General features: G+C 35.3%; 2 protein-coding genes across 2 annotated transcripts in view; both read left to right on the top strand.

Annotated features, from left to right (window-relative positions):
* The first annotated feature begins 133 nt into the window (after positions 1 to 133).
* Positions 134 to 22510, top strand: LOC123869035. The gene is made up of 25 exons (XM_045911768.1): positions 134 to 334; positions 883 to 1118; positions 1654 to 3614; positions 4113 to 4280; positions 4665 to 5342; positions 5478 to 5618; positions 5749 to 6102; positions 7266 to 7409; positions 7983 to 8177; positions 8415 to 8598; positions 8891 to 9000; positions 9673 to 9819; positions 10235 to 10455; positions 10966 to 10996; positions 11527 to 11746; positions 12002 to 12080; positions 12381 to 12559; positions 13289 to 13484; positions 13930 to 14145; positions 14538 to 14637; positions 14991 to 15147; positions 15355 to 15531; positions 15878 to 16041; positions 18025 to 18174; positions 18928 to 22510. The coding sequence occupies exons 2-25, from the start codon at positions 932 to 934 to the stop codon at positions 19093 to 19095; spliced, it is 6327 nt and encodes a 2108-aa protein (XP_045767724.1). The 5' UTR covers positions 134 to 334; positions 883 to 931; the 3' UTR covers positions 19096 to 22510.
* A 1142-nt stretch (positions 22511 to 23652) lies between these two features.
* The window catches only part of LOC123869057 (cAMP-dependent protein kinase catalytic subunit 3), a 46650-nt gene continuing 46042 nt past the window's right edge, over positions 23653 to 24260 (top strand). Inside the window, exon 1 of the mRNA XM_045911796.1 lies at positions 23653 to 24176. Within this exon, the coding sequence (XP_045767752.1) occupies positions 23999 to 24176 (178 nt within the window). The 5' untranslated portion in view covers positions 23653 to 23998. The remainder of the gene's footprint in view (positions 24177 to 24260) is intronic.

Here is a 24260-nt window from a genome sequence, read left to right as displayed (position 1 = left end):
TGATCTTTGCCGATCAACGCGAACTTAAATAGATTTGCTTTATGTAGTTAACCGCAAGCATGTGGCGCCGCTAAATAAGTTATCTGTTTTTTTAAATCAGAAATGTCAATTAATTGTCATCCAATATGTTCAATTCAATGTCGTTTTTATAACCTATTTTTGTCTTGCAAGTTGCGATCTTGCATTTTAATTTTTAACATTTTATTAGACACTAATCAGTAAAAAAACTACTCAAAAGCTTTTTTTTTGTTTTTGTGTCGTTTGTTAAATAATTTTATTTGTGCTCATTGATGCCCAAATGAGTGAAACTATGAGTTATAGGAAAACAGCACACGTACGTAGATACTTTATTGAAATTTAATTTACTATAATTAATTTTTATATAATTACTAGTAAAATTATTTCAGGAAAGTTTTTGTAACTACTGAGTCCTAACGATTTTGAATTTACGTCATTATCTCGAGGTATAGTGTAGCTCAGTGAAAAGCACATGTTGCCGTAGGTCTGAGGCGTTGGTTCGATTCCAAGATTCTTTTTAAAGTGTGTTTTTTTAATTTATATCGTTTGTAAATATTTTGTATTGTTTTATAATTTAGCTGCAGTAGTTTTATAATTATTTACGTTATTTATTTAAATTTTACATATTGTACCATTTTATGTCTTCTTGCGTAATGTTCTATTGTTTTACAATAGTAAAATTAACAAATTCTAATTTTTTTTTCAATATTTTCTTTTTCAATTTATAAATGGTATCAACAATTTCAAGTAATAAATTTCTCAAAGGTTAGCTCAGCTGACCCAAGGTTACTTTTTATGGCATAGGTTTTGAGTGTTCTAGGTTCAATCCTAACTTGTGATGGTTTTTTATTTTCCTTTTTTCAGTCCAAAGTGTGATAGAAAGATTTTATTTGAAATATAAATTTGAAAAAAAATGAGCTCTGCCAAGTCAAAAAAAAGAAAAGGCGCTTCTTGTGATAGAAAAATTACAACAAAAAATAAACATGTCGAGGATCAAAAAAGTGATGTTCTTGTTTTACCACCAGATCTTTTGCAAAAATTAGGCATTAATTTGGAAAATATTCAGTCACCGCAGCTTAGCTTGATAGAAAACAATGCAGGTAAGTTTGCGTTATTTTATTATTTAAGCCCTAATTCACAGAGCGTTAAAAAAGCGTTGCGTTAAAAGCCGGCGTTGCGCTGAAAATACATGTTAAAAAAGCGTTGACATGTGAATAGATACTTGGGAATGCATTTGTTCTATTTGAATGCTTTTTTAACGGAAAAAAGATCTTGTATGAATGAGGGGTAAGGGTTTTAAAAATTTAGTAAATATGTTTTTATAATATTATGGTAATTCATATTATTACTTAATTAATTTTCTTTATTCTCAAAAGCAAACACACACACAACTTTGATAGCTTATATTTCGTTCAGTTATTCTATAGTCACTGTAATTTTCATTTATTTTAGTGTTAAATATTCCATTCTGTAAGACAAAAGTTGACTGTACTTATAAGTTTAGAATAATACAACTGTCTAATATAACCCAAATTTGCAATAAGTAAATTAATTTATTAATTAATTGATTGATATTATGATAACATAAAAAGTTCTTATTTCATAACAATTTAACTTTTCATTGAATACCTACAGGTGCCTGCAGTGATTCAAACGAGTTTTTAAGAACAGAAGCATCTGAATTGAATACAGCTAACAAATATATTCACAATGATGAAAAAGAAACCTCTATTTTAGAAACGGCTAGTTTGATGAAAGCATCTGTATTTCTTAGCCCAACATTTAGCTCGTTGAAATCAAACATTAGTTTATATACAGAAAGTAATAACTCTGAAATATGTATTGAAGAAATTATTTCAAAAACTTCTGATACCATTAAGACTGATAAACAAAACAAGCATTTTAATAATAAGGATGAGCTAAAAGCAGACTGTTTAAATAATATTAACACAAAAATAAATGATTGTAAAAAAAGCATTTGTGAAAATGAAATACAATTAGCTAATGTAAAGTCTACTTATAAGGATATAGATGATAATATAGAACCTGTGAAAACCTCTGCAAAAGGGTTAAAAGAAAAAAATGAGCATTTAAAGGCTATTCAAATGAAATCTAACAATACAAAAGAGGAAGAGATATTGGAATTTGAAAGTATTAAAATTTCAAAACAGAATAATTCAGCCCATAAAAATGCATTGATACCAACAGCATCACTAACTTTAGATACTACAATTTCATTGAGTAATAAATCAACAGAAAGGAATGAATCTTCATCATCAAATACTATAGAAGATCGATCAAAAAGACATCAAGATACAACAAAAAACAAACAATGCAAGCAAAAAATTAATCAAGACAAACATGATTCTAGTGCCAAATGTTCTCTTGAAGAATTTGATAGCCAACTTAATGAACGCAAAACTCCTAAGGTCAGTAATGTTAACGATAGAGTTATTAAAAGAGGGAAAGGAGAACTGGATAATAATTCAAATAATTGTAGTTCACACGATGAAAATGTCAAATTACGTGCAAGTTTGGAGGACGAATTGAACTCAGAGTCGATAGTCGAAAAAAAATATGGCGAAAATATCAGTGTGCAACACGATCTAAATACACGGACTATTGCTAAGAAAACAAATGGTGATATTTATTTACCTACTACTTCAGAGTGCCAAAATGATATTCGAAACAAACCAATTGATGTCATGTGTAACGAAGAAAATAAAAGTTATGATTCTCATGAAGAACTATGTGAAGCTAAAAAGATAGGGCACGAAAATAATAATTTGGATAAGGGCCAAAAAGATAATGAAGTAGATAGTAACTGTACTGAAAATGCTCCTTGCATTTCTCAAAAATTGATTGATAATATTGATAACAGGTCCTCAGAGTCAAAGTCATCCTTAGGTAAGGTAGAAGAAATGGCTTTCTATTTAAGTCAACATACACAGAGCAGCATGATCAAAAATATAAAAACAACACAAAGTACAAGCATTTCTAAATCATGTATTCAAGGTGTTGAAAAACCTGGTGGAGATATAAAGAGCATTCATTTAAATAGAAATATAAAAACTTACTCTAGGCATAGAAATCCAAAATTATCTAATACTACAAGTGTTCCTCTTGTATCCTATTCAGAATATAATGTAGGTAGCGATATAGATTATAACATTAACGATATAAATCTATATTCCGGAACTGAGAAATTGCATACTTTTTGTTTGTGTGACGATTACGGTAATTTTTTCAATTATGATTTTGATAATGGTTATGGACATATCCATTTTTGGGAGCGAAAAGAAATTCAGTGCTCAGTTGAGACTTTGTTAAGCATATATGAGGAGAGTAATTTAACAGATGAGAAAGAAGTAAACTTGCTAAGCATTTTTGAGATAGAAGACATAGATGAAGAAAGCCAACAAGGAATGCCTAGTGATTCTGAGACGAATATCTGTTGGAATTATGATGGAAATAATATAAGTAAAAAAGAAAATCAAGAATATAACCCTCAAAAGTTACCAAATATGAATGATGTAGAATGTGTTGCTAATAAAAATGATCACATCGATAATGCTGAAACTCTGTTAAACAAGGGTGTAAGTATTTTTAATTTTATTTCATTTTAGAAGTTATTTTAAAATAAGTAACTTCTAACATATTCCTGTTGTACACGCCACGACTTGTGATGTGTACAAAAAATGATACTTCAGGTCAAATAAAATCATTCTATCTAAAATATTTTTTACCCAAACTAAAGACATTTGAAATTATTATTAAGTAAAGCGTGACATATAGTTTATTTACGCACGAAGTTGCCTCAAAATTTGCCATAGTATAAATTTTTCAAAGGCCATAACTTTTAAAGTGAATACAATTTTATTTTATTAATTGTTTTAAGGCATAGATAATTGAGAGGTAAATCGATATATGCTTTAGTTATAGATCTAGATATAGGAAAGAATAGAATACTAGGCGTAGTAATATCTTAGCAGATTATACAGCAGCTTATATTAGCAGTATATATTCGGTAGGTAAGTACCCACACACATGGTTTTCAAGATCTGATGTAAACTTTAAACATTTTTAATTTACAGAAAAGGAAACGTGTAGATAAAACATCTGAAAGTGAATCAGAGAGCGAAAAACTTAGCAATAAAAAAGCAACTACATCTATCAAATATGGAGGGTGTGGTAGTAAATCGAACAATCATAATATATCTAAAGCACATTGTCTCATAGCGCTGAGGGCAGGCAAAGAAATAGTAAGTAAAATTAATTTTGGTGATTGTACCTACTAATAAAAACAAAACAGAAGATTAGGCGATAAAGGGCCTTAGGATATGTACTACGAAAATGTACTTTTTCTTTACAAAAAGAAAAGACAAATTTACTTACAAAATGACATGAAAGATTATGTAATTACTAATAAGTTAATAATATGTAAGGTTTGTGAATCAGAATTTTATAATAGTATTTATACCAGGCTACGAGGCTAATCCAATTGCAGCAGGGAGAGAAATAGGGAGACATAATCTCCTCGAAGCTCTTTACCTCTCTGCTTTAGAAGACATCTTTGAGCTTCTGGATTGAAATGGACTTAGCAATAGGTTGTCAAAAGTTACATATAATTTTATCGATATTTTCAGAATGATGACAAAGCAGCTGATATCACACAAACTTCCGAAATCGTTATAGAAGTGCCTCTAGCTCATGAAATGTTGAAGAAAGAAAAAAGTGAAAAACCTGTATTAGATATTAAATCTGAGAAAAAACAGATGACTGAACTACGAAAACGACAGAAAACAGAAATAAAAGAAAACGTGGAAGAACCCTTACAATTAGGGAATGTAGAAAAACAATTAACTGGAAAAGATTTGTGGCAAACAGAAAATAGAGAAGACCAAGTAGTTGAAGTATTTCAGATAGTAACAGAAGAAGAACAAAATATTCAAATGCCTGTATTACAATTATTAGAAACAGGTCTAAATCAAGAAGCTGTAGTGCAACTAGAAGGAACTGGAGAAAACCAGGAAGCTGAAATGCCTGTATCATTTGAAATAGGACAAAAACAGGTACATGAAGGTCAAAAACAAGCACCAAAAGTACTTACATTACAAGGAAAAACAGAACAAAAACAAGCAGTTGTGTCTGTATTTGAAATAGAAAATAGACAAAAGCAAGTAGCTGAAGTGCCTGCAGTTGATACAAAGGAGAAATATGTAACTTGTGGTGTGTGTAAAACCATTATTTATGACAGTTTATGGATGGAGCATATAACTCAAGAACATAATTACATTGCTTGGAAAGACGGTGAACAACCTTTGGTAAGTTCATATAGCTTTATCCAAGCTCTGTAGTTGGAGATAAAATAACGAAATTATTAGGTCTATATGAAAAAAAATACTTATTTTTAAGTGTTATTAAAACTATCGTTATACATGTTTGCTCTTGTTTTTTAGGATTATGAAGACGAGGAAGATATTCGTCATTATCTGAATAATATAATAAAAGAAGTTGGCGAATTAGTTTGTAAAATATGTGGCCTAAAACGCAAATTCGCAAAATCTTATTTAAAGCATATTAAGAATTGTCCAATCGCGGTATGTATTATTCCTCAAAACTTACAGAAAGATGCTGTACTTGGATATTTTTTATACATCACACTACTACTCTTATACTACTTATGTGCTTTGTATGCCCATACATGAAATTTTTATGTTGGAATTTTAGGGACAGTCAGATGACCAAATAGTGGATCAAGCTACAACACCAGTTTCCATTAAATCTGAAGAAATAGATTCAGAAAATACCAGAGGCAGAAGAGCAAGAAAAGAAAGAAACTATAAAGATGACACAGAAAGCAGTGAAGCATTAAATGTAGAAAATATCAAAAAAGAAAAAATCAATAAAATCGGTAAAGATAAAACTAGGAAATCAGACGCAGAAATTGTTAAAAAAGTTGAAACTGAAAATTTTACAGTTAAATGCGGTGTCTGTAAGCTAGAACTTTCAAATGCTCAATGGATGGAACATATATTCAAAGAACACGATTATTTAGCTTGGCAAGAGGGAGAGCCAGAAATAGTAAGTTTGCAACTTTTGTATATGATTGTGTAGAAAAACTTTTCTTTGCAAATTTCAATGCAAATGCACTGGGTGATTAAAATATGAAACTTTATTACTCCAAATTATATTTTTCTAGATTTTCCAGCAGTTATTCAAATTTTAAATTTTCGTTAATTTGTTATCAATCGTGTGTATATCTTCTCATTATGCATCTATGTACCTACCAGTGGCGAAGGGTGGAGATCTGAAAAAGGGAAGCCGGAGCAAAAAAAGTTCTGACCTAACAGAATATCAGCACCGTCGTCACTGATGTTTCTATGGTGCTTAAAGACCCAATTTTACCATTAATAATATAAAAAGCACTGACATTTTGAAAACCTCTGTGGCTTTGAAAAAATCTTTTAATGTAGCTGTGAAATACATCCATGCTTGCTTGCTTTATTAAATACGACCCATAACCCACACGGAATTGAAAACTATAATCATTTTAGTCTTTAGTTTAACACATACCTACACTAAACAAACTGAAACTAAATCACCGTTAACTTACACTTATTAGGTAGTTATTAAAAATCACTAACCCCAATTTATTATATATCAAAATCAAAGAATCACTAAACTTTAAATTCAAGCACGCATGTATGTTTCACGTAGGTAAACGAATGTATTAAATCACCCTTAAAAACAAAATATTAAAATAGTAGTATAAATAAATTTTTAATTTGGAGGTACGATAAGCCGGTGAGCATCGGCTTATGAACCATATTTATCTGACCTGTCAGAGAGACGAATTCGTATTCGTTCCGGGGCCACTTTAATTGGTGGTTCCATATTGGCGACCCGTAGAGTGAGACAGACTTAGTTCGCTTCATAGGGAAATGAAAGAGATGGAATGCTAAGTAGTAAGCCGGGATGGTTACGGGTTATCGAAGCTATTTTCTATTGATGATAGATTTTCCCTGACACTTATAAATTTTTAGGCGTCTTTGGTACGGTAGCATCATTCACTCTGGTAGCCTGCATGATAATAATCGAACTTTTGCCCTACATTTGTCACTAAGTACGTAGTGAGTTGTTACGTTATATTATACGAATTCTTAAAGGGAAGCCGATTGGAATCGGGTTACATGGACATTTCGCCACTGGTACCTACCTAAATATATTATTGTAACTTTTTATAGGATATGAACGATAAACAACAAGTATACGATCACTTATTTTACATAACAAAGCAAAATGATGGATTAACTTGCAAGAAGTGTGGATTAACACGTCGATATGTTAAAAGTTATTTAAAGCACATAGACATTTGCGAGGGCGAGACGGTAAGCATTTAATTTTTACATGCAAAGAAATAAAATAAGGAGGAACTGAAATTTAGACTGACAGTAGAGCCTCCTCCTCCTCCTCCTTAGACTCCTGGTACAATCTTGACGATTATAAGTAATATTAGTCGTGAAACTGAATGTGAAACAAAAACACACGAGAACAAAGTGTCCAGAATGTAAGATCTCTCTGCCTCTCATCAATATTCCATCAATCAATTTAACTTTAATTTGTTGAAGATGTCTGCCTCCTATTCGGAAGGTCGGAGGTTCAGTCCCGGGCACGCACCTCTAACTTTTAATATTCCTTTAATGGTGAAGGAAAACATCGGGAGAAAACCTGCATGCTTGAGAGTTCTCCATAATGTTCTCATTGGTGTGTGAAGTCTGCCAATCGGCAATTGGCCAGCGTGGCTATAGCCTAACCCTTCTCATTCTGAGAGGAGATCCATGCTCAGTAGTGACCCGATGATGCATTGACGATGTTGATTCACTGCATGTAATGTAAGCCTGTATATATTTATGTGAGTAAGACTACATAATATAAGCCCCTTTATTTATGTCACTGTCCAGGAGACTCCTAACAGCACAGTGGGTTCCGACGGTGCCATGGACGTCAGTACTATTGATACACTTATTCTGGATCTGAGCAATGATGAAAAGACGAAATGTGGAGTGTGCCATATGGACGTTGAAGCCAAGCAATGGTTCAATCATGTACATAAATGTCACGCCTATTTGGCTTGGAAAGAAGGAAAACCAGCTTTGGTATGTGTTACATGTAAATATAGAATTTTAATTACTAGGGATTGCTATTAGATAATAAATAATTATATACTAGATTTCAGACTAGAGATTGTATACAAAAGAATTACCCACAATGTCATACTTACGAGCACAAGTTTCCATCAGTCATCCCATCCATTGCATACAATCTTTCAGTTTTCAGCCAGCCCCCTTAGCTATCAGAGCTTAAATAAGTATAATTTTTTACTTCTTTTTCAGGACTTGGAAAATGAACAAGAAATTCAGGAGTATTTATACTTTGTGAGCAAAAAATACAATGGTTTGATATGTCACAAATGTGGCTTGAACAGGAAATATGTGAAGGCATATTTGACCCACTTAGAGTCTTGTGAATCTAAGTTACTTGATGCCTCTATCGTAGGGGATGGAACTTCTAATAAAGGTACATAATATACAGCATAAACTCTGTAACGAATTTCAAGTGTCTGACAATTTTCTTTATTTAATAGTTTACATCAAGAGAGCATGAAACAACCAAACTGAAGCAAATTTTGCATTATAGTATAGGGAGTTTTTCGTTAATGAAAAGTTATTTATAGCTAGCTTGTACGGTAATTTGAACAAAATTAAAGCTAAAGGCAGCTTTGCAAATGAGCTATGTTGAATAAGCCTGTATTGGGGCATTTATATTTATGACTGCCCAAAAAAGATTTTATGCTGATAAAAAATTTCAGATTCGTTCATATGCGCTGTTTGCTCCGAAGAAGTGGATCCAAAAGAGTGGAACAACCACGCGATGAAAATGCACTACAATATTGCTTGGGCTGTAGGCGATTATCCTGTTGTACGTATTAATCTATGCAGAATAGTACGCTTAACTGCTAACTGATGGTTAGTGACGATGTAATCTAACGGTTGGTATTCACGATGATAATGACCACTCGACACAAAAATGTCAACTCTAGTGTAGAATGTAGATAGCATTTCATATAAATTGACAACGCTCTACGAAACCGAAGCTGCCGATTATCTTGTGTGATGATGAGATGGAAGATGGAGCAGTGTGATGTGATGTACAACATAATCGGCACACGTGTGCTCGATTCGATTCTAACAATCGATTATTCTAACAACTTTCTCCGAGCTGGTGTCTTCCTGGGGCCCAGCTGGGCCGACTGTTGTATCATAAAAATTGTAAGCTTCTGAGGGTAACACCTCGTTGCGTGATTCAAGCGTCATATTGAGTGACCGAAGATACCTGTGGCGCCATCTAGCAACACTGCTGTAACACTTTTGTCACAGGTTTAAATTATTTGATTGCTGTAGGATCGTTTAGTATGAGTGTGAGTAGCGTCATCTAGTACCTGTATTTGTTAATCTCTTTCTAACGTTCGATTGTTGTTGGAAAAAACAAAAGTTTAATGTGTGATATTGCCTGACGGGTACTGTAAAATGATTTGAGTGAGTTGATGATGATGTTTAAATTGAGAGATTGCAATGTTTTTAAAATTTACAGGATGTAAAAAACGCCAGTGCAGTCGAAAAACTATTAAAGGTGTACCAAAAACAGAATGGCAGTTTCAAATGTAAGATATGTGGTATGAAAAGAGCGTCGGCCATGGGCTTCTACGTGCATATCATACAATGTGGGAAAACGGAAGAAGTATGTACCTTTTATCACTATTAAAATAATCTTGTACATTTGTATAAATATTAATGTTTGTTTGGTCTTTGTCTATGGGTTTGCGCATCGTTCATCCGTTTGCAATTGAATTGAAACTTTACAGTTGGCACTCGCTTGTATTCTTCTTACATAGTACCATCAACATACAAATTATAAGAAGCGCGCAAGAGGCATCGGCAATGCCTGAAAAAAGAGTTATTATAAAAAAATAGCGCATTTATTTGTAGCAGATTGTATGCAATGATAATAATGCATCGTTATACTTTGATTGTCACCACATTTTTAATGCTTTGAAGTTTTTTTATTAATTTATAGATTTTTATTAATTGGTAGAGGACCAATCACAAGTAGGTACTGACAAAGCTATTTAGCAACATTTCATTAATATTTTCAGGAAATCGATCAATTTAAAGTGTTTTGCGAATTATGCAACAGTAAATATCTGTGCTTTTACAAAAGCCAGCACGGGATAATGCATAGAGAACAGGAATTATCGAAGAGGAGAAAGTTAATGAATTGTGAAAAAGAAGAAACGCAGGATAGTACACAGGAGGGTACTGAAATAGATTCCCCTCAAACTGGGCCACTCTCTGGACGAAGACGTGCTGCTGAAAAGTAAGTCAGATTCCTTTATAATAAGTTATAGAGCGAGAAAAATAAGTTGTCCAATCTGAATACGATGCGTATGGACTGCGCATTGTGCAAGAACAAATTTAAGCCGGGCTCGTGTAATTAATACTTGAGTAATATACTGCCATGTTGCAACTTCAGATTTAACTATATGCTTGCGAGCATTATACGATATCCAAACTTTAATCTAGATAGAATCTTATAAACCCGCTCAAAAATAAGCAAGAAGCCATTCGAATCTGATGGAAGGTGTAATTGTTAAATGAGAGAAAAACACTATGCAAGGTGTGACGTCTTCCACCTTAGCAATAGGCGCGCAAAACAGATAGTGAAATGTTTAGTTATTGTGTTCTTAATCATTTAATTGTATTATTGTGATCGTAATGTTTCTTTGCCTAGAATTATTTGTATTTTACTAAAACTTCTAAGAGCTTACTCTTTTGTGGTTTTTAAAGAGTATTGAGTATGTACTAAATATTAAAATGTTCATTTCAGGGCAAGACAATTCATCGAGAAATCTGAAACGGTAAGTTTGCATTTGTTATTGTTATCATAAGCAATGCGTGTTTCAGTTACTTTTAACTTGGAACGCGGAACTTGGTAAAATTTTAATTTGGGTTTGCTTATAGTGAGCGCAAGACAAGTAGTCCAATATGAACACGAAGCGTATGACTGCGTATTGTACAAGAACACATTTCAGCTGGGCTTGTGTTATTTCATCCTTAGTCTATAGCTACTTGTTTTACGATTATTGTACACTACCAAATCTTGTAAACTTCATTAGGCTAAATCTTATACATATATCTACACCGCAATAAACTTGTCATGAAGTGATAGGATTACAAAGTTTAATTAACTAAATGACGTGCTCGATTACGCTACAGCTACAATGTAACGGTCTTGTGAATGCAGGTAGCTGCCTGCGACTTGTTTGATATCGTCTGTTCACCTAATGGGTGTTCACCGATCCTCGATTTCCTGCGCGCGATTGCTATTCTAGCTCTTTCAAACCACAATCTCTGAACATTTGAATAATAACATTAAATATGTCAATAGTTCGCACACAAATGCTCCAAATGTGGCTATGGCGCGGACGACAAGGCGGAGTTAGACGAGCATGCTTGTACCAAAGTGAAGTATAAGGACTATAGTGACTCCGAAGACTCCGCGCTAATCGAGTCGGCTGACGAGTCCCTGGACAGCGCAGTAGACTCCAACTTGTCCGATGAAGAGGCTTGCTCAGAACGCAGGAGAAAGAAGGGGCATGGTGATTTAAGTATGTTTCGTCCAAACTAATCCATCCATAATAATATTATAAATTGTGTCTGTCTGTTATCTTTTTCACGGCCGATCCGTTTAACAGATTTGAACGAAATTTGGTACAGAGATAGTTTGGATTCCAGATATGGGCTACTTTTTGTCCCGGAAAAACAGTTAGTTCCCACAGGATTTTTAAAAACCTAAATCCACACGGACTAAGTCACTGCCTCATCTACTTATTTTTAAATCTTGCTATATATTTAATTTTCAGGTGCAGCAACAAAAGTACCAAGGATCCCATTTGCTGTAAAATGTGCGAAATCATATTTAAAACAAAGCATGGATGACTAGTAAGTTTAAAAAAAAATATTAATAAATAAAACCCTGTCTTTGATGTATGTTGCACACAATTTCTTAACTAAGTTAAAGTGACAATTCTGAGTGTATTGCTATCTTTTTCATAATTCTCCCGGTGGAAAAGGACAGCACAAACCATTCAATTCAGTTTAGACAGTATTTAATACAACAGAATTGTCTACAATATCTATGTTAATTATCATATTACCTGTCCGATCAAATTGTCTGGGCGTTGTTTATAGTGCTCACTTTATCTCTGGCCACAAACCATAATACCACAATGTTTTTTTCAGTCGTAACGCATTTCTAACAAATGGAGCACTATACCCTCGGTGGCGAACGTGCGATATAGAATTAATCGCGGACGACCAAATAGCACCATATTTGCCAACTCTGAAGGAATCTTGCAATGTGATAATCGGTAGATCTGATCCCGTTACATATAATCTGTTCCAAGCTAAAAAACAAAACGGTAAGCATTTGAAGAAAGGATATATTAGAAAAGATAGGCACTAATTTTAAATTAGTTTCTTTTATCACTGCTTTCGATAAAGATTTCTTTTATTTCGGCTTTAAGAGATGAAGGACTGGAAAAAGATTAGACAATCATAGTCCAAAATTCATATTGATAACTATAACTAAATATACCAATGGAAAAACTGACTTGAAGCGGCGTCCAGTCAACTTTTAGCCATACACCGTCCAGTTTACTGGACGCTGCTTCAAGTCCGGCTGCAAAATTGATCGTGTATGGCCAGTGTAAAACGTGTCTTGTTGCAGTTGCGTTTCAGCCTCTATTCTAGGCCCAAGACTCCTTTGTAGTTACAGTTTAGTAGGCATGCAAATTAATGTTCCTTGACAACACAGACCTAATAGGTGACTTAAAAGGACTAAGCCTTTTGAGCTAGTGCAGTGCAATTCAAAAACACAAAAACAGTGAAAGCATAGTGCTAGTGTAATTTAAAGATCACAAGAACAAATTAAGCGACTTTTAATAAAAACTTAACTATAAACTAAGACAAGTCAATGAACTGATTTTAGGTATAAGAACGTTTATAAGTTTAGGTTAATATAAAATTGCTTATTAGCTTCACGCATAGGCTACATCTTAGTAAAATACTGCTGTCAGCACTTTACGTTTTAAAAAAAGCAAATTAAAATGTAGGCTTGAATCTAAAAAAAAAAATATATTTTCATATAGGGTTCTCAATATTCGTTGGTGGGTGTATTCAAGCCATTTCGTGGGCCCCTCCACACTTGGGCGATAGCAGCGATGCATTGGGGCACTTTTTGGCCGTGGTCTGCCATAACAACGTCGATGCACCGCGGCTCGACTGCGCCAAGACTTACGAGTACTCGGGACTCATACAAATATGGGACTTTGGAGATCTATCGAGGTAAGTCAGTTCTTTAGAAAAGGAAAAAACCGGCCAAGTGCGAGTCAGACTCGCGCACTGAGGGTTCCGAGCTATAGAAGAAGTAAAACGTTAAGAATCACTTTTGTTAACGAACCGCAAAACTAACTTTGTTTGTAAAGGCTTATTGACCCTAGAATGATGAAATTTTGCACAAACGATTTTATAACATAGAATAGGAATAAGGTCGGTTTTTTCGAAATTCCCACGGGATAGAGAATAAAGACGATTTATAGTTTCGCCGATTGAAGCCGCGGGTGGTCGCTTGTTGCTTATTATAATATCAGCGATTTGTATGAAACATACTAAAAATAACCGACTATACGTAAAGTAGCGGACAATGTAGAGTCGGGTGTTGCCAGTGTATTTAGAACATTTGTCTTTGTAAGGTTATCAATTCGTAAGGTTTTATTACTTTCTTTTTCAGTACATACCCGGAGTTTGCCCTGGGAATAGCGCACGATTATGGTACAGTTTGGGCAATCGATTGGTGCCCTTCGGGAGTAAGAGATGTTTTTCCTTTAGAGGAAGATAATGAGTCTAATTCATGTACGTTTCTGAGACTTGGCCTTTTGGCCGTGGCGTGCTCCAATGGCTCCGCTTATATTTTCTCTGTGCCTTATCCTTCAATAGTCAAATTTAAGTAAGTCCTTTATTTTTACTAACGAATAATTGTTTTGTCGTCAACCCACAACCAGAGTTTTAGACAATTTGTCGTCATTTGACAGCTACAGAGTAACGATTGCAATCACCTTTCATTAGCTAACATGTTCTCGCCATTGGCTAAAATCCGTTGTCGCAGGAATTATATCATGAATGCAGCCAATCACACCAATTTAGTTTATAGCAATGGTTGATGCAGATTTTTAGCAATAGACCAGAAGAGATCCGCTGTCAAAACTGACCGTAAGATGTTGGTCGGTCAAATAAGGAACTATGTTGAGCTCATGGTTGCAATTCTCGATTGTACTCGGGCTATGAAATCAACACCTTTAACTTTAGGAATTTATTATTTATAAAATATTCTTCTTTCAGTGACAAAAATGTATATAAGCTAACTCCAGTTGCAGAACTTAGGTTGTCTAGAGGAATGCGACGAGATTCATGTCAAGCCACTTCGATTAGCTGGTCTCCGGTAAGTAACACTTCCTTAAGAAACTTCTTCTAAGTACATAGCTTATAGATATTCGCCTTTGTCATAGTGTTTGGACGCCAAGAGAGTGTCGCTGAGTAGTTTTTCCTTGATAGCGCCTGTCTCTGCGACAAACTAGTGGAGAAAGCTCGCCGATAGTGTGCACACTCAGCGATCAACTATTGATATATTTATACGGAATCATACATCGATTGTGCGTTTCTTGAGCAAGACAATTGTCCATAGTCGCTTCTTCGTCGGCGGTGCGGTGTTGAAACAAGTGCCTTAGTTCTTTACGATTGACGCAGTTCTTTAGGGTTATTTATTATATTTATGAATTCAATTTTTAATTTTAGCAAAACGGCCATGGAACAGTTATGGTGGGGTACTCCAGTGGCACGGTTGCATTGTACAATTTGGAATGCGATTCCCCGCTGTTGATGGAGAAAGAAGGCGCGGTCAACATATTCTATCCTTTTCTAGACGAGCGTCCCCATAGTTCTTGTATAACAGGTCAGAAACTACATTACTTTATGATGTCTAATTTATGTAGAATCTGTACCTACTATATTTAAAACAAGGGAGTTACACCACGGTATGTATACACGATATAGTTTTTCGTATTACAATAATATAGTCTAGATCTACGAGAGCCATATGGTCGTATTAGTGACCCAGCTCTCTTAAATGAGAATTTAAAAAAAATATTGCATTTCGCAGATGTCAAGACGTTTCCCAGTAGCGTGGGTGCCGGGTTGATGAGCAGCGTGTCGCCGACCGGCAGCGAGACGGCCCAGATGCGCGGCTTCGCGCGGATACACAAACACTTGTCGTCCACTTCCTCTGCGTTTGCGCCGCACTGGCCCGCTCTGATGGTGTCGGGGAACGAACTTATTGGTGAGTGCCAGAACTTTGGGGAGCTAGTGGACAAAATTGTGTAAAATTGTTTATTTTTGTAATTGTGTAATTACACGAAATAAATTTTTACAGGAGGATAAAAAAATCTGAACGAAAGGTATATTGTTTTTATATGATAGTGTTTTTACCTAAATTAGCAGCAAGCAAACCGTGGCCTAGCGGTCACAGCATCGGGCGTGAAACCAGAAGACTCAGATTCGAATCTGCCGATTCCGCAATTTTTGATATGTATTAAAAAATTGATATGTATGTATTAAAATTTTTCTGCAAAACAATTTTCACAATTTTTGGTTTTAACAGACAAAATAAAAATCTGTTGTTACAGTGAACCAAGCAGTAAACGAGTTGGATTTCTGGCATCAGGGGCGGCGCACGGGAGCGGTACAGAGGTGCTGCGGGTGTCTATACTGTGGGCATATGGCCAACTTCGCGCCGCCCGTCCTCAAAATCCTCACCACACATCCCGCCTACACCGATTTCAATAAAGAGGTGCGTGTAACCATAGCATATACAGGGTGGTCAAAAAGTCGTGGATCAAACGAAATAGGGAGATAGAGGAGATCATTTCTAGCAAAAAAATATTCTACAGCATGGCCATATTTAAATTGCCCTAAGAGTTATGAATATTTTTGGGTTTTTTAACAAAATACCAGATTCTCTTACAATTAGACTAATTAAAAAAAAAGAGATAAAAAACAATAAAACAAACGATGTTGTGTCATTACTAGATAATGTATCAGCACTACAAACCTTTCATTGAGGCTCTGGCTACCAAATTACAAGAGCAATTATTTTTTTTCCAAAACTTTTAAAGCGTTACCAAAAATTAAATGTCACTTTAAAAGCGCACTGTGAAAAAAAAATGTACTACGGAAAAGTGACCCTGTATCAGAAAAACTTGCTGATTTAATGCCAATTTAAATGAGGTATAACACATTACTCTTTGTTTCGTAATTCTGGTATTATAATCGTTTTTTCATATCAAGGTGCAAATTTCAGTAGATTAGTTTAATTCAAAATAATTTTGAAAATTACCATGCTGCTAGTTAAACTGCTAGTTTTTTGTACGTTGGAATGCTAGAAACATCACTGTGCTTGTCACACTTAAAATTTGTGAAAAGAACAGAAACTCTTCACTACCACCACGTGCCAGAACTACCCAGAACGCCCTCTTTTCTAGGAAACAAAAGGATAAAAATAACTATGCCTCTCTTTCACATCCTTCCTTATTCCAACAATGCAAATAGAAAGGATGATTAGTGTGAACGGGGGGCATAGTTTCTTTATCCTTTTGTTTCCTAGAAAAGATGAACTACTTGCAAGACGGTCGTTCTGGGTAGTTCTGGCACGTGGTGGTAGTGAAGAGTTTCTGTTCTTTTCACAAATTTTAAGTGTGACAAGCACAGTGATATTTATAGCATTCCAACGTACAAAAAACTAGCAGTTTAACTAGCAGCATGATAATCCTCAAAATTATTTTGAATTAAACTAATCTACTGAAATCTGCACCTTGATATGAAAAAACGATTATAATACCAGAATTACGAAACAAAGAGTAATGTGTTATACCTCATTTAAATTGGCATTAAATCAGCAAATTTTTCTGATACAGGGTCACTTTTCCGTAGTACATTTTTTTTTCACAGTGCGCTTTTAAAGTGATATTTAATTTTTGGTAACGCTTTAAAAGTTTTGGAAAAAAATTAATTGCTCTTGTAATTTGGTAGCCAGAGCCTCAATAAAAGGTTTGTAGTGCTGATACATTATCTAGTAATGACACAGCATCGTTTGTTTTATTGTTTTTTATCTCATTTTTTTTTAATTAGTCTAATTGTAAGAGAATCTGGTATTTTGTTAAAAACCCCAAAAATATTCATAACTCTTAGGGCAATTTAAATATGGCCATGCTGTAGAGTATTTTTTTGCTAGAAATGATCTCCTCTATCTCCCTATTTCGTTTGATCCACGACTTTTTGACCACCCTGTATACCTAATAGTATCTTGATGGTACGGAAGGGTCACTCCGTAAAGACGTTAAAACAAATAGCGACTCTTGTCACGACGCAATAAAGTGATATTTAGCTTGCAAACACTTCGGTCTAAAGTTTAACAAACGTCTGTCTTTTTATCGCGTAAACTCTTAAGTTTTATCTCTCTTTTTTATGAGACTGAAGGGGATCGGGAACCACGGGTGCTTGCGCCGCCTTTCGGTCACGTGACCAAATGAGCTCGACTTGGTATAACGTTTAATAGAAGCAGGCGTTACACGCGTTCAGTGTGGAGTCTGTGTGAAGCGTTTGTGGCGCGTGTGTGGCGCGTGTGTGGCGTGTGTATGGTGCGTGTGTGGCCCGTAGGTGATGCGGGTTTGACGCATGTGTAGCACGTGCGTTGCGTGTGTGTGAAGCGTGTGTAGTGCGTGTGTTGTGCTGTGGAGATATATAGTAAAGATTCATAATAAAATTATATTTGTAGCCAATCGCCGTTTTTCAAATGAGGCCACTGAGTAAAAAGCGACCAAAACAGAAGAACGACGAACTTCAAGTGAAGTTGGAACCTCTTACGTACCACGATGCCGTGAAATTGTATGCTTTAGACTTCAAGCTTATTAAGGACCTTGATAAGGTAATGTTTTCCAGTTTTATAGATCTTCTATCCAACCTTCTCAGTTAAATGTTGAGAAATCAAATATTTGTCTGTTGTCGTCGTTTACCGATAGATGTCCCTGCTATCAAATTCAAAGAAAAAAAAAAAAATTATTTCATGTTGGATAACTAGTCTCGCTTGTGATACGTCTAGAACGTATTATCAGTTGGGAATGCAGATCCTAGTGCGAAGAGCCGTCAAAAAACTCAGCATTTACTCTTCTCAAATCACAACACTCTCTAGGAAACCATGTATCATTTCAAAAACAAAGTTTCATTGAAGTCCTAACCCTATATAGCGGCCTCTGTGTGACTGCATCGCATACCAATCAAGAAATTTAGGAAAGTAGAGCTTTAAGCGAATGAGTAAGAAATTATTACTGAAACGCGTTAGACGTCAACTGCTTCTAAGATGAGAAGCGAAGAGCAGAAATCTCCGCATGCAAGTACTTTTGCACACAAATTCAGTAAAGTAATTTTGTTGACAAATTCAGTTAGCAGCGCAGTAGAGAAGCGTTTTTGAAACTCGAGTCGCGATATAGTATAGTAGGCGACAGATTGCGATGGCAATCGGGGTATGAGGCGAGGGGTTAGCGCGAGGGCTGTGCGAGTGTGCGGGGCGTCCCCACTCCGGTTGCCATCTCAACCTGTCCGGCACTACATGTACGAAAATTCGTGTTAAACGATTACCTCAATTTGTTTTTACTATTGTTCATGTTGTAAAACTTTACAGGAATCTGCCAAACAGCTCAATAAACCTAGGGAGCAATATCCGGAGAGGTTTCCTCTGAGTGATGTACCGTCTATGGCTTTCTACCCTTCGCAGAAACACCACAAGAAACTAGCCGTGGCCACACACGCTGGCATTATATTTATTTTAACTGATGATGTTGCTTTATGAAAATGTTGAAACTGATTTGTTGTTATTGTATAAATTATTAAGATGCGCACCTACCGAGCGTGAAACAAAAGTGATACTTTAAATATCTAAGAAGAATGAATAAGCATAGCAAGCAAGCAGTCTTGGCTATTTATTTGTATTGTTTTTCTTCTGATGTGTTTATGTATGTAGGCCCTTGTATTGTATCACGTCGACGACTATCGTTGTCATTAACATTACACAAAAGCTAGGTATCCTTCTATGCTTATTAACTGTTTTAAGAATAGTATGTAACTTTATACCAAAGAATCTTTTAAACTTATCAATTCTTAAGATTAAATTTTATTGAGGACAATTAACTCCTGTTGTTTTGTACTTTGAACTGTAGTATAAACATAAATTGGTCTTCGTATTATCCGTAATAATTTGTATTTGTAGTATAGTTTAATCAAAAATGTCTACATAGTTTATTCTAAAATATTCTAGGTATACCAGTTCATTTTCAAAGTATGGATCGCGGAAACCAAGCCTAGTTACAAATCTTTCATGGGCTCTGTTATGAAACAGGTCCAAATGAAAACAATTTGAAAAAAAGTAACCACCCTATCACTACCTAAACGCAATGGTATTCAAATGCAAACGTGTGCTTGCGGGCCTCGTGTTAACTTCACTCACTAAGTCACTACTTCGTTATACTACCAACGTTATTACATATTTTGTGAGTAAAGTTAGCAGGGGCTAGTGTAAGTTGGCGTTTGAATAGGGTGATGCAGCGAAGGTTAAAGCATAGAAGACCACTTTCTAAGAAATGTCATTCGAAAATAAACAACGTAACTTACGTTAAACACGTGCCTTCAACAGGCTCATGATTGGTGCATACGTACTGTGTGTGATACGACACTGGTTGCTGTCGAGATTGACCGTAACGGTGACAGTTCTGAGTTACAATCGACCTAAAGACGTGAGCTGTTGAGTATATACGTCTATATATGCACCGCCCACCACGGTATAGTTTTCGTTATGCCATAATAGAGCGTACGTAATGCTTCTATGTTTTCTCCTTCGCTGAGTACACGCGGTTTTCCTTTATTTAGTCTGTTTTCCTCTGTTTAGTCTGTTTCAATGTTTTCTTAAGTTTATGAATAGATCATGCGAAATGCCATAGTCCCAATATATATGCATGAAAATTTTTGTATATGTGTAGATAATGTGATTATTGTACATTAAACTTACTGTCAAACAAGTAAATATAGCTATGCATTTGATATAGGGTTTTTTGTGATTCGTTGATTAGGTTCATGCTACATATTTATGTTTTTAAGAAAAATTGATCGAAGAACCGTTTGGGCCTTGTTCTAATGTAAAATATTCAAACCTAACATGTACCTAAATATATCTTTTATTTCTATGAAACAACTTCCAACTTGCGCAATACGAACACCAGACGTCACCTCGGATGATGGTAGTGCGCTGGTTACAAGATGGGGAGTTGTACAGTATTTGGCTGCTCGGTTGCGGGAAAACTGCATCAATTATTATTACAATCGCAATCGTTGTGATTGGCTGAACTTATAGTATTCTTGTTGCAACAATACATTGTAGCCAATAAAAAGCGAGTATCAACCAATCAGAGATGATTGCGATCATGACATTGCAGGTGTCATTCTACCGTTATCCAGCCGCTGATTTCTGTGGATTTGTTACTAGTCTAAATACCGATTGTTTATATAAAAAAAGCTTCCTTAAATAAAATACAAGAATGCGTTACTTAGGTAGTAGCTAGTTTCGAGGATGATGTAAACGGTTTCTACATTAATATTATGTAATACATAAGTAGATAAGTATATTTTGTAACAATATTATAGGTATCATATGAATGATTTTTATCGTTATCTTATATCGTTATCTTACTTATGTTTGATAAGCAATAGATTTCGTCGTTTCAGAGTTTTATGTGTAAATATTTCATAGTTTTCGATTTAGCTTAAACATGGTTAGTTGTGAGGTACGTTAGGTAGGTATTTTCATGAACGGAAACTAAACATGAAGAGACTTGAAAAATCGATAGACCAAGGTCATGGTACCATTGAACTTGTTAGACAATTCGGCGGTACCTAGTACGAAGTACTCGGAATTGAGTTAGTCACTCACAATACGCCACGCGATTGCAGTTTGGAAAACAGAGATTATGAGAAGGCATTTTAAACATGACTAATATTCCCCTTTCTGCAACTAATTATAAGGCCGCGGCTTCGAGGACAGCGGCGGGTGGAGCGGAGCGGGCGGCGGGCTCGTGGGGATGATAATAGGGATGATGACTACTAGTCCAATCAAACATCAAAACGCTCGCTTAATATGCGAGCTTGTATGAAACATAGATGCTGCGTCGAATGTTTATGAAAACATTCATGTGATTTGCCGTAGTTTTGAGTTAAATCGATAATTTAAAATGGTTACAAACTTATAACTAATAGTGGACGTTGTTTTTAAGAATTTGGAAGACCCTGCATTTAAATTCCTATATAAACCTCTCTGTGGATACAGTATCGGTAAGAATAAGAAAATGAACGCGGGAACAGATCATAGTTATCTATTCAATTTAAAGGTATTATGTTCGCCAGTAATAAATAAGTAAATGTTGATTAACTTCAAATATAATGGCATTTAAAGAATACATTTTATCTATTTAAACAGCTGTAATTGTACCAAGGTTCCCAAGTTTTCTGTCTCATGTGCCCAAATTATTAGCACTGTATCATCATCATCATCATCATCATCAACAACAACGGATAGACACAGGGACTTCCACACGCCACGATCTTGCGCCGCCTGAATGCAGCGGCTTCCTGCGACTCGCCTGCTGTCGTCCGTCCACCTAGTGGGGCGTCTTCCAATACTGCGCTATCCGGTGCGAGATCGCTATTCCAGCACCTTTGGAGCTCAACGTCTATCGGTTTTTCCAACTATGTGCCCTGCCCATTGCCACTATGCTATGTCGGTTACTCTGGTTCCCCTTACGGATCTCCTCATTTCTGATTTGATCACATAGAGCAATTCTAAGCATAGCTCTCTCCATCGCTTGCATCGACTGAGCTTTCTAATGAGGCCCATAGTTAGCGACCATAGCACTGTATACCTAGTATAATTTATCTTCTAGAATCTAGACTATTTCAAAACATTTTTTTACATTTCATAGTCAGTGTTTTGTTACAAAATTGTAAATTAAGTTCGAGCTATGTTAAGTTATAAATAGTTTATGTTTGTGTATATTATGTTTGGTTTTAGTTGTATTAGGTATGTACTTCTATTTATTTCTAGTTTTAAATGAACCACATATATCGGATATCAGTGATATTAATATTATATTATTCAACTGTAATGTAAGAGAATATTAGAAATATGTTATGCTTGTTGCCTAATAAATCTTTTAGTTAAATTGATCGTTTTATTTTTGAATTGAATGACTTGCTTTTTAATCTTATCATCTCGATTGCCTCATTGCTCTAATGCAGCGGGGCAAACTTTGTAGCCTATGAGCCACACTGAATACCCCACTAAGTCCAAATTACTCCACTGAGCCCTAAAGAGTCCATCCATCTAACGCATTATACCAACATATTACTGTAATTTTGGATTTGCACAAATAGGTAGGTGGCGACTGGAGAGGTGAAATAGGTAGGTGGCGAGGTGATTTGCTAACTCAGTGTCTAACACTGTATGATAGCCATCGATCTCATTTGAGATTCATTTTTAATCTATTGAAGGTTTTCATCGACAAATTATTTCAATATCACTCACAGAAGCAGCAATGTCAAATAAGCTTGGTGCCTATCATTCAGTGTGACACAGAGTTAGCAAATCTACCGCAGATCGGGCAAAAATACCTATTGAGTATTTTTATATTTAAATTATTTATTAAGGGCGTCCGTTCAAATCCGTTCTATAAAGAAAGGACTACCTACTCGTAGATAAAAATCATAGCAGCAGCAGAGTTAGAACGATGATTTGTATACCAAAATGTATGGATGACTAATAGAGATAAAATAAAATCAAGTTTGGGCGATTCGTGACGTGATATACGCCTATACACTCGCCACTCGGCATCTGAGTGGATGACCAAGACCATTCAACGATCTATAGAATCTGGATAGTAGGTACACAATTTACCAACTTGGCCAGAACTCGGTCAAAATTAGTAAACTTAGATACGTGGGTGATTGTTGTTATAAGATTTTATCGTTGAAACTTAAAACCTATAAACGTGGGTTGGGTAGCTATAAATGTTTAGAATTTCAGCTAGGTAATTCGGACAGTAATAATACCTAATGTTATTGTAGGCATTTAACTAAGTAGGTAGGTACTTGGTATGATTTGCCCCGTCCGCTTTGCGGCGTAATATGGTGATCCACGTAACTGGGTTGAAATATCGACAGTTAAACAATCGTATTTACTGTGGTACATTCCCGCTACTTATATTATTGCATGAGTACGTGTGATTTGCACCTAAAAATATTTATCTCAAACTATGCTTATGACAAAGATATTCGCGTTTTACTACGTTTGATATGAATCTTTGGAACGTTATTCGCAGCCCGCTACCGTTGAGCAGTGGGCATGCAGTGGGAATCAAACCGCGTCGACGTAAGAACGTGCCACACGTAAATAATTTCGATCGCGCGTTCTTGCACTCGGCGACTCCGACAAAAATATAAAATCAAACAACTGGACTGAAATAAATCATGTACGTTTTCATGTAAACTGTAAGTGTAATTTGATATAAATTCGGAAATATAATTTAAAGAAATAATACAAAAGTTATTTTAGTTTCTAATAAAAACAATAATGGTTTAAGTACGTAAAGCTCCCGTTGAGCTTTTGGTGAAAGAAAATCGCGCATCTGTATTTTCACACAACAAATTTTAAAATGATGATGGCTAGTGCAAAATTAGTGAGAGACTGTAGCTCGGAACTGAGCTCCGACGTGCGGTCTCTTTCAGTAGCATCTTCTACTGAGGAACAAGAGTCCACCGCCACAGAGTCCGAGTACTCCGAAGAGGAGAAGGAATATGAGTTAGAAGATCTTCAAATTCTCAAAACTATAGGTGAGTGCAATGTTATTTTAAATTACTATTAAGCTACTACCCTACCTATAGTCAATATATATATAATAATAATAATAATAATAT

This window comes from Maniola jurtina, chromosome 1 (assembly GCF_905333055.1).
Source record: "Maniola jurtina chromosome 1, ilManJurt1.1, whole genome shotgun sequence".
In the NCBI taxonomy this organism is placed as follows: domain Eukaryota; kingdom Metazoa; phylum Arthropoda; class Insecta; order Lepidoptera; family Nymphalidae; genus Maniola; species Maniola jurtina.
Note: the sequence above shows the minus strand (reverse complement) of the source record. Positions and strands in the feature narration are given on the sequence as shown.

Bases quoted from the DNA above. Each gene is read 5' to 3' on its own strand.
- LOC123869035 (XM_045911768.1), top strand. From the start codon at position 932: ATGAGCTCTGCCAAGTCAAAAAAAAGAAAAGGCGCTTCTTGTGATAGA. The intron at 9,820-10,234 runs GTATGTACCTTT...TAATATTTTCAG, and splicing joins AATGTGGGAAAACGGAAGAA to GAAATCGATCAATTTAAAGT. The intron at 10,997-11,526 runs GTAAGTTTGCAT...ATATGTCAATAG, and splicing joins TCATCGAGAAATCTGAAACG to TTCGCACACAAATGCTCCAA.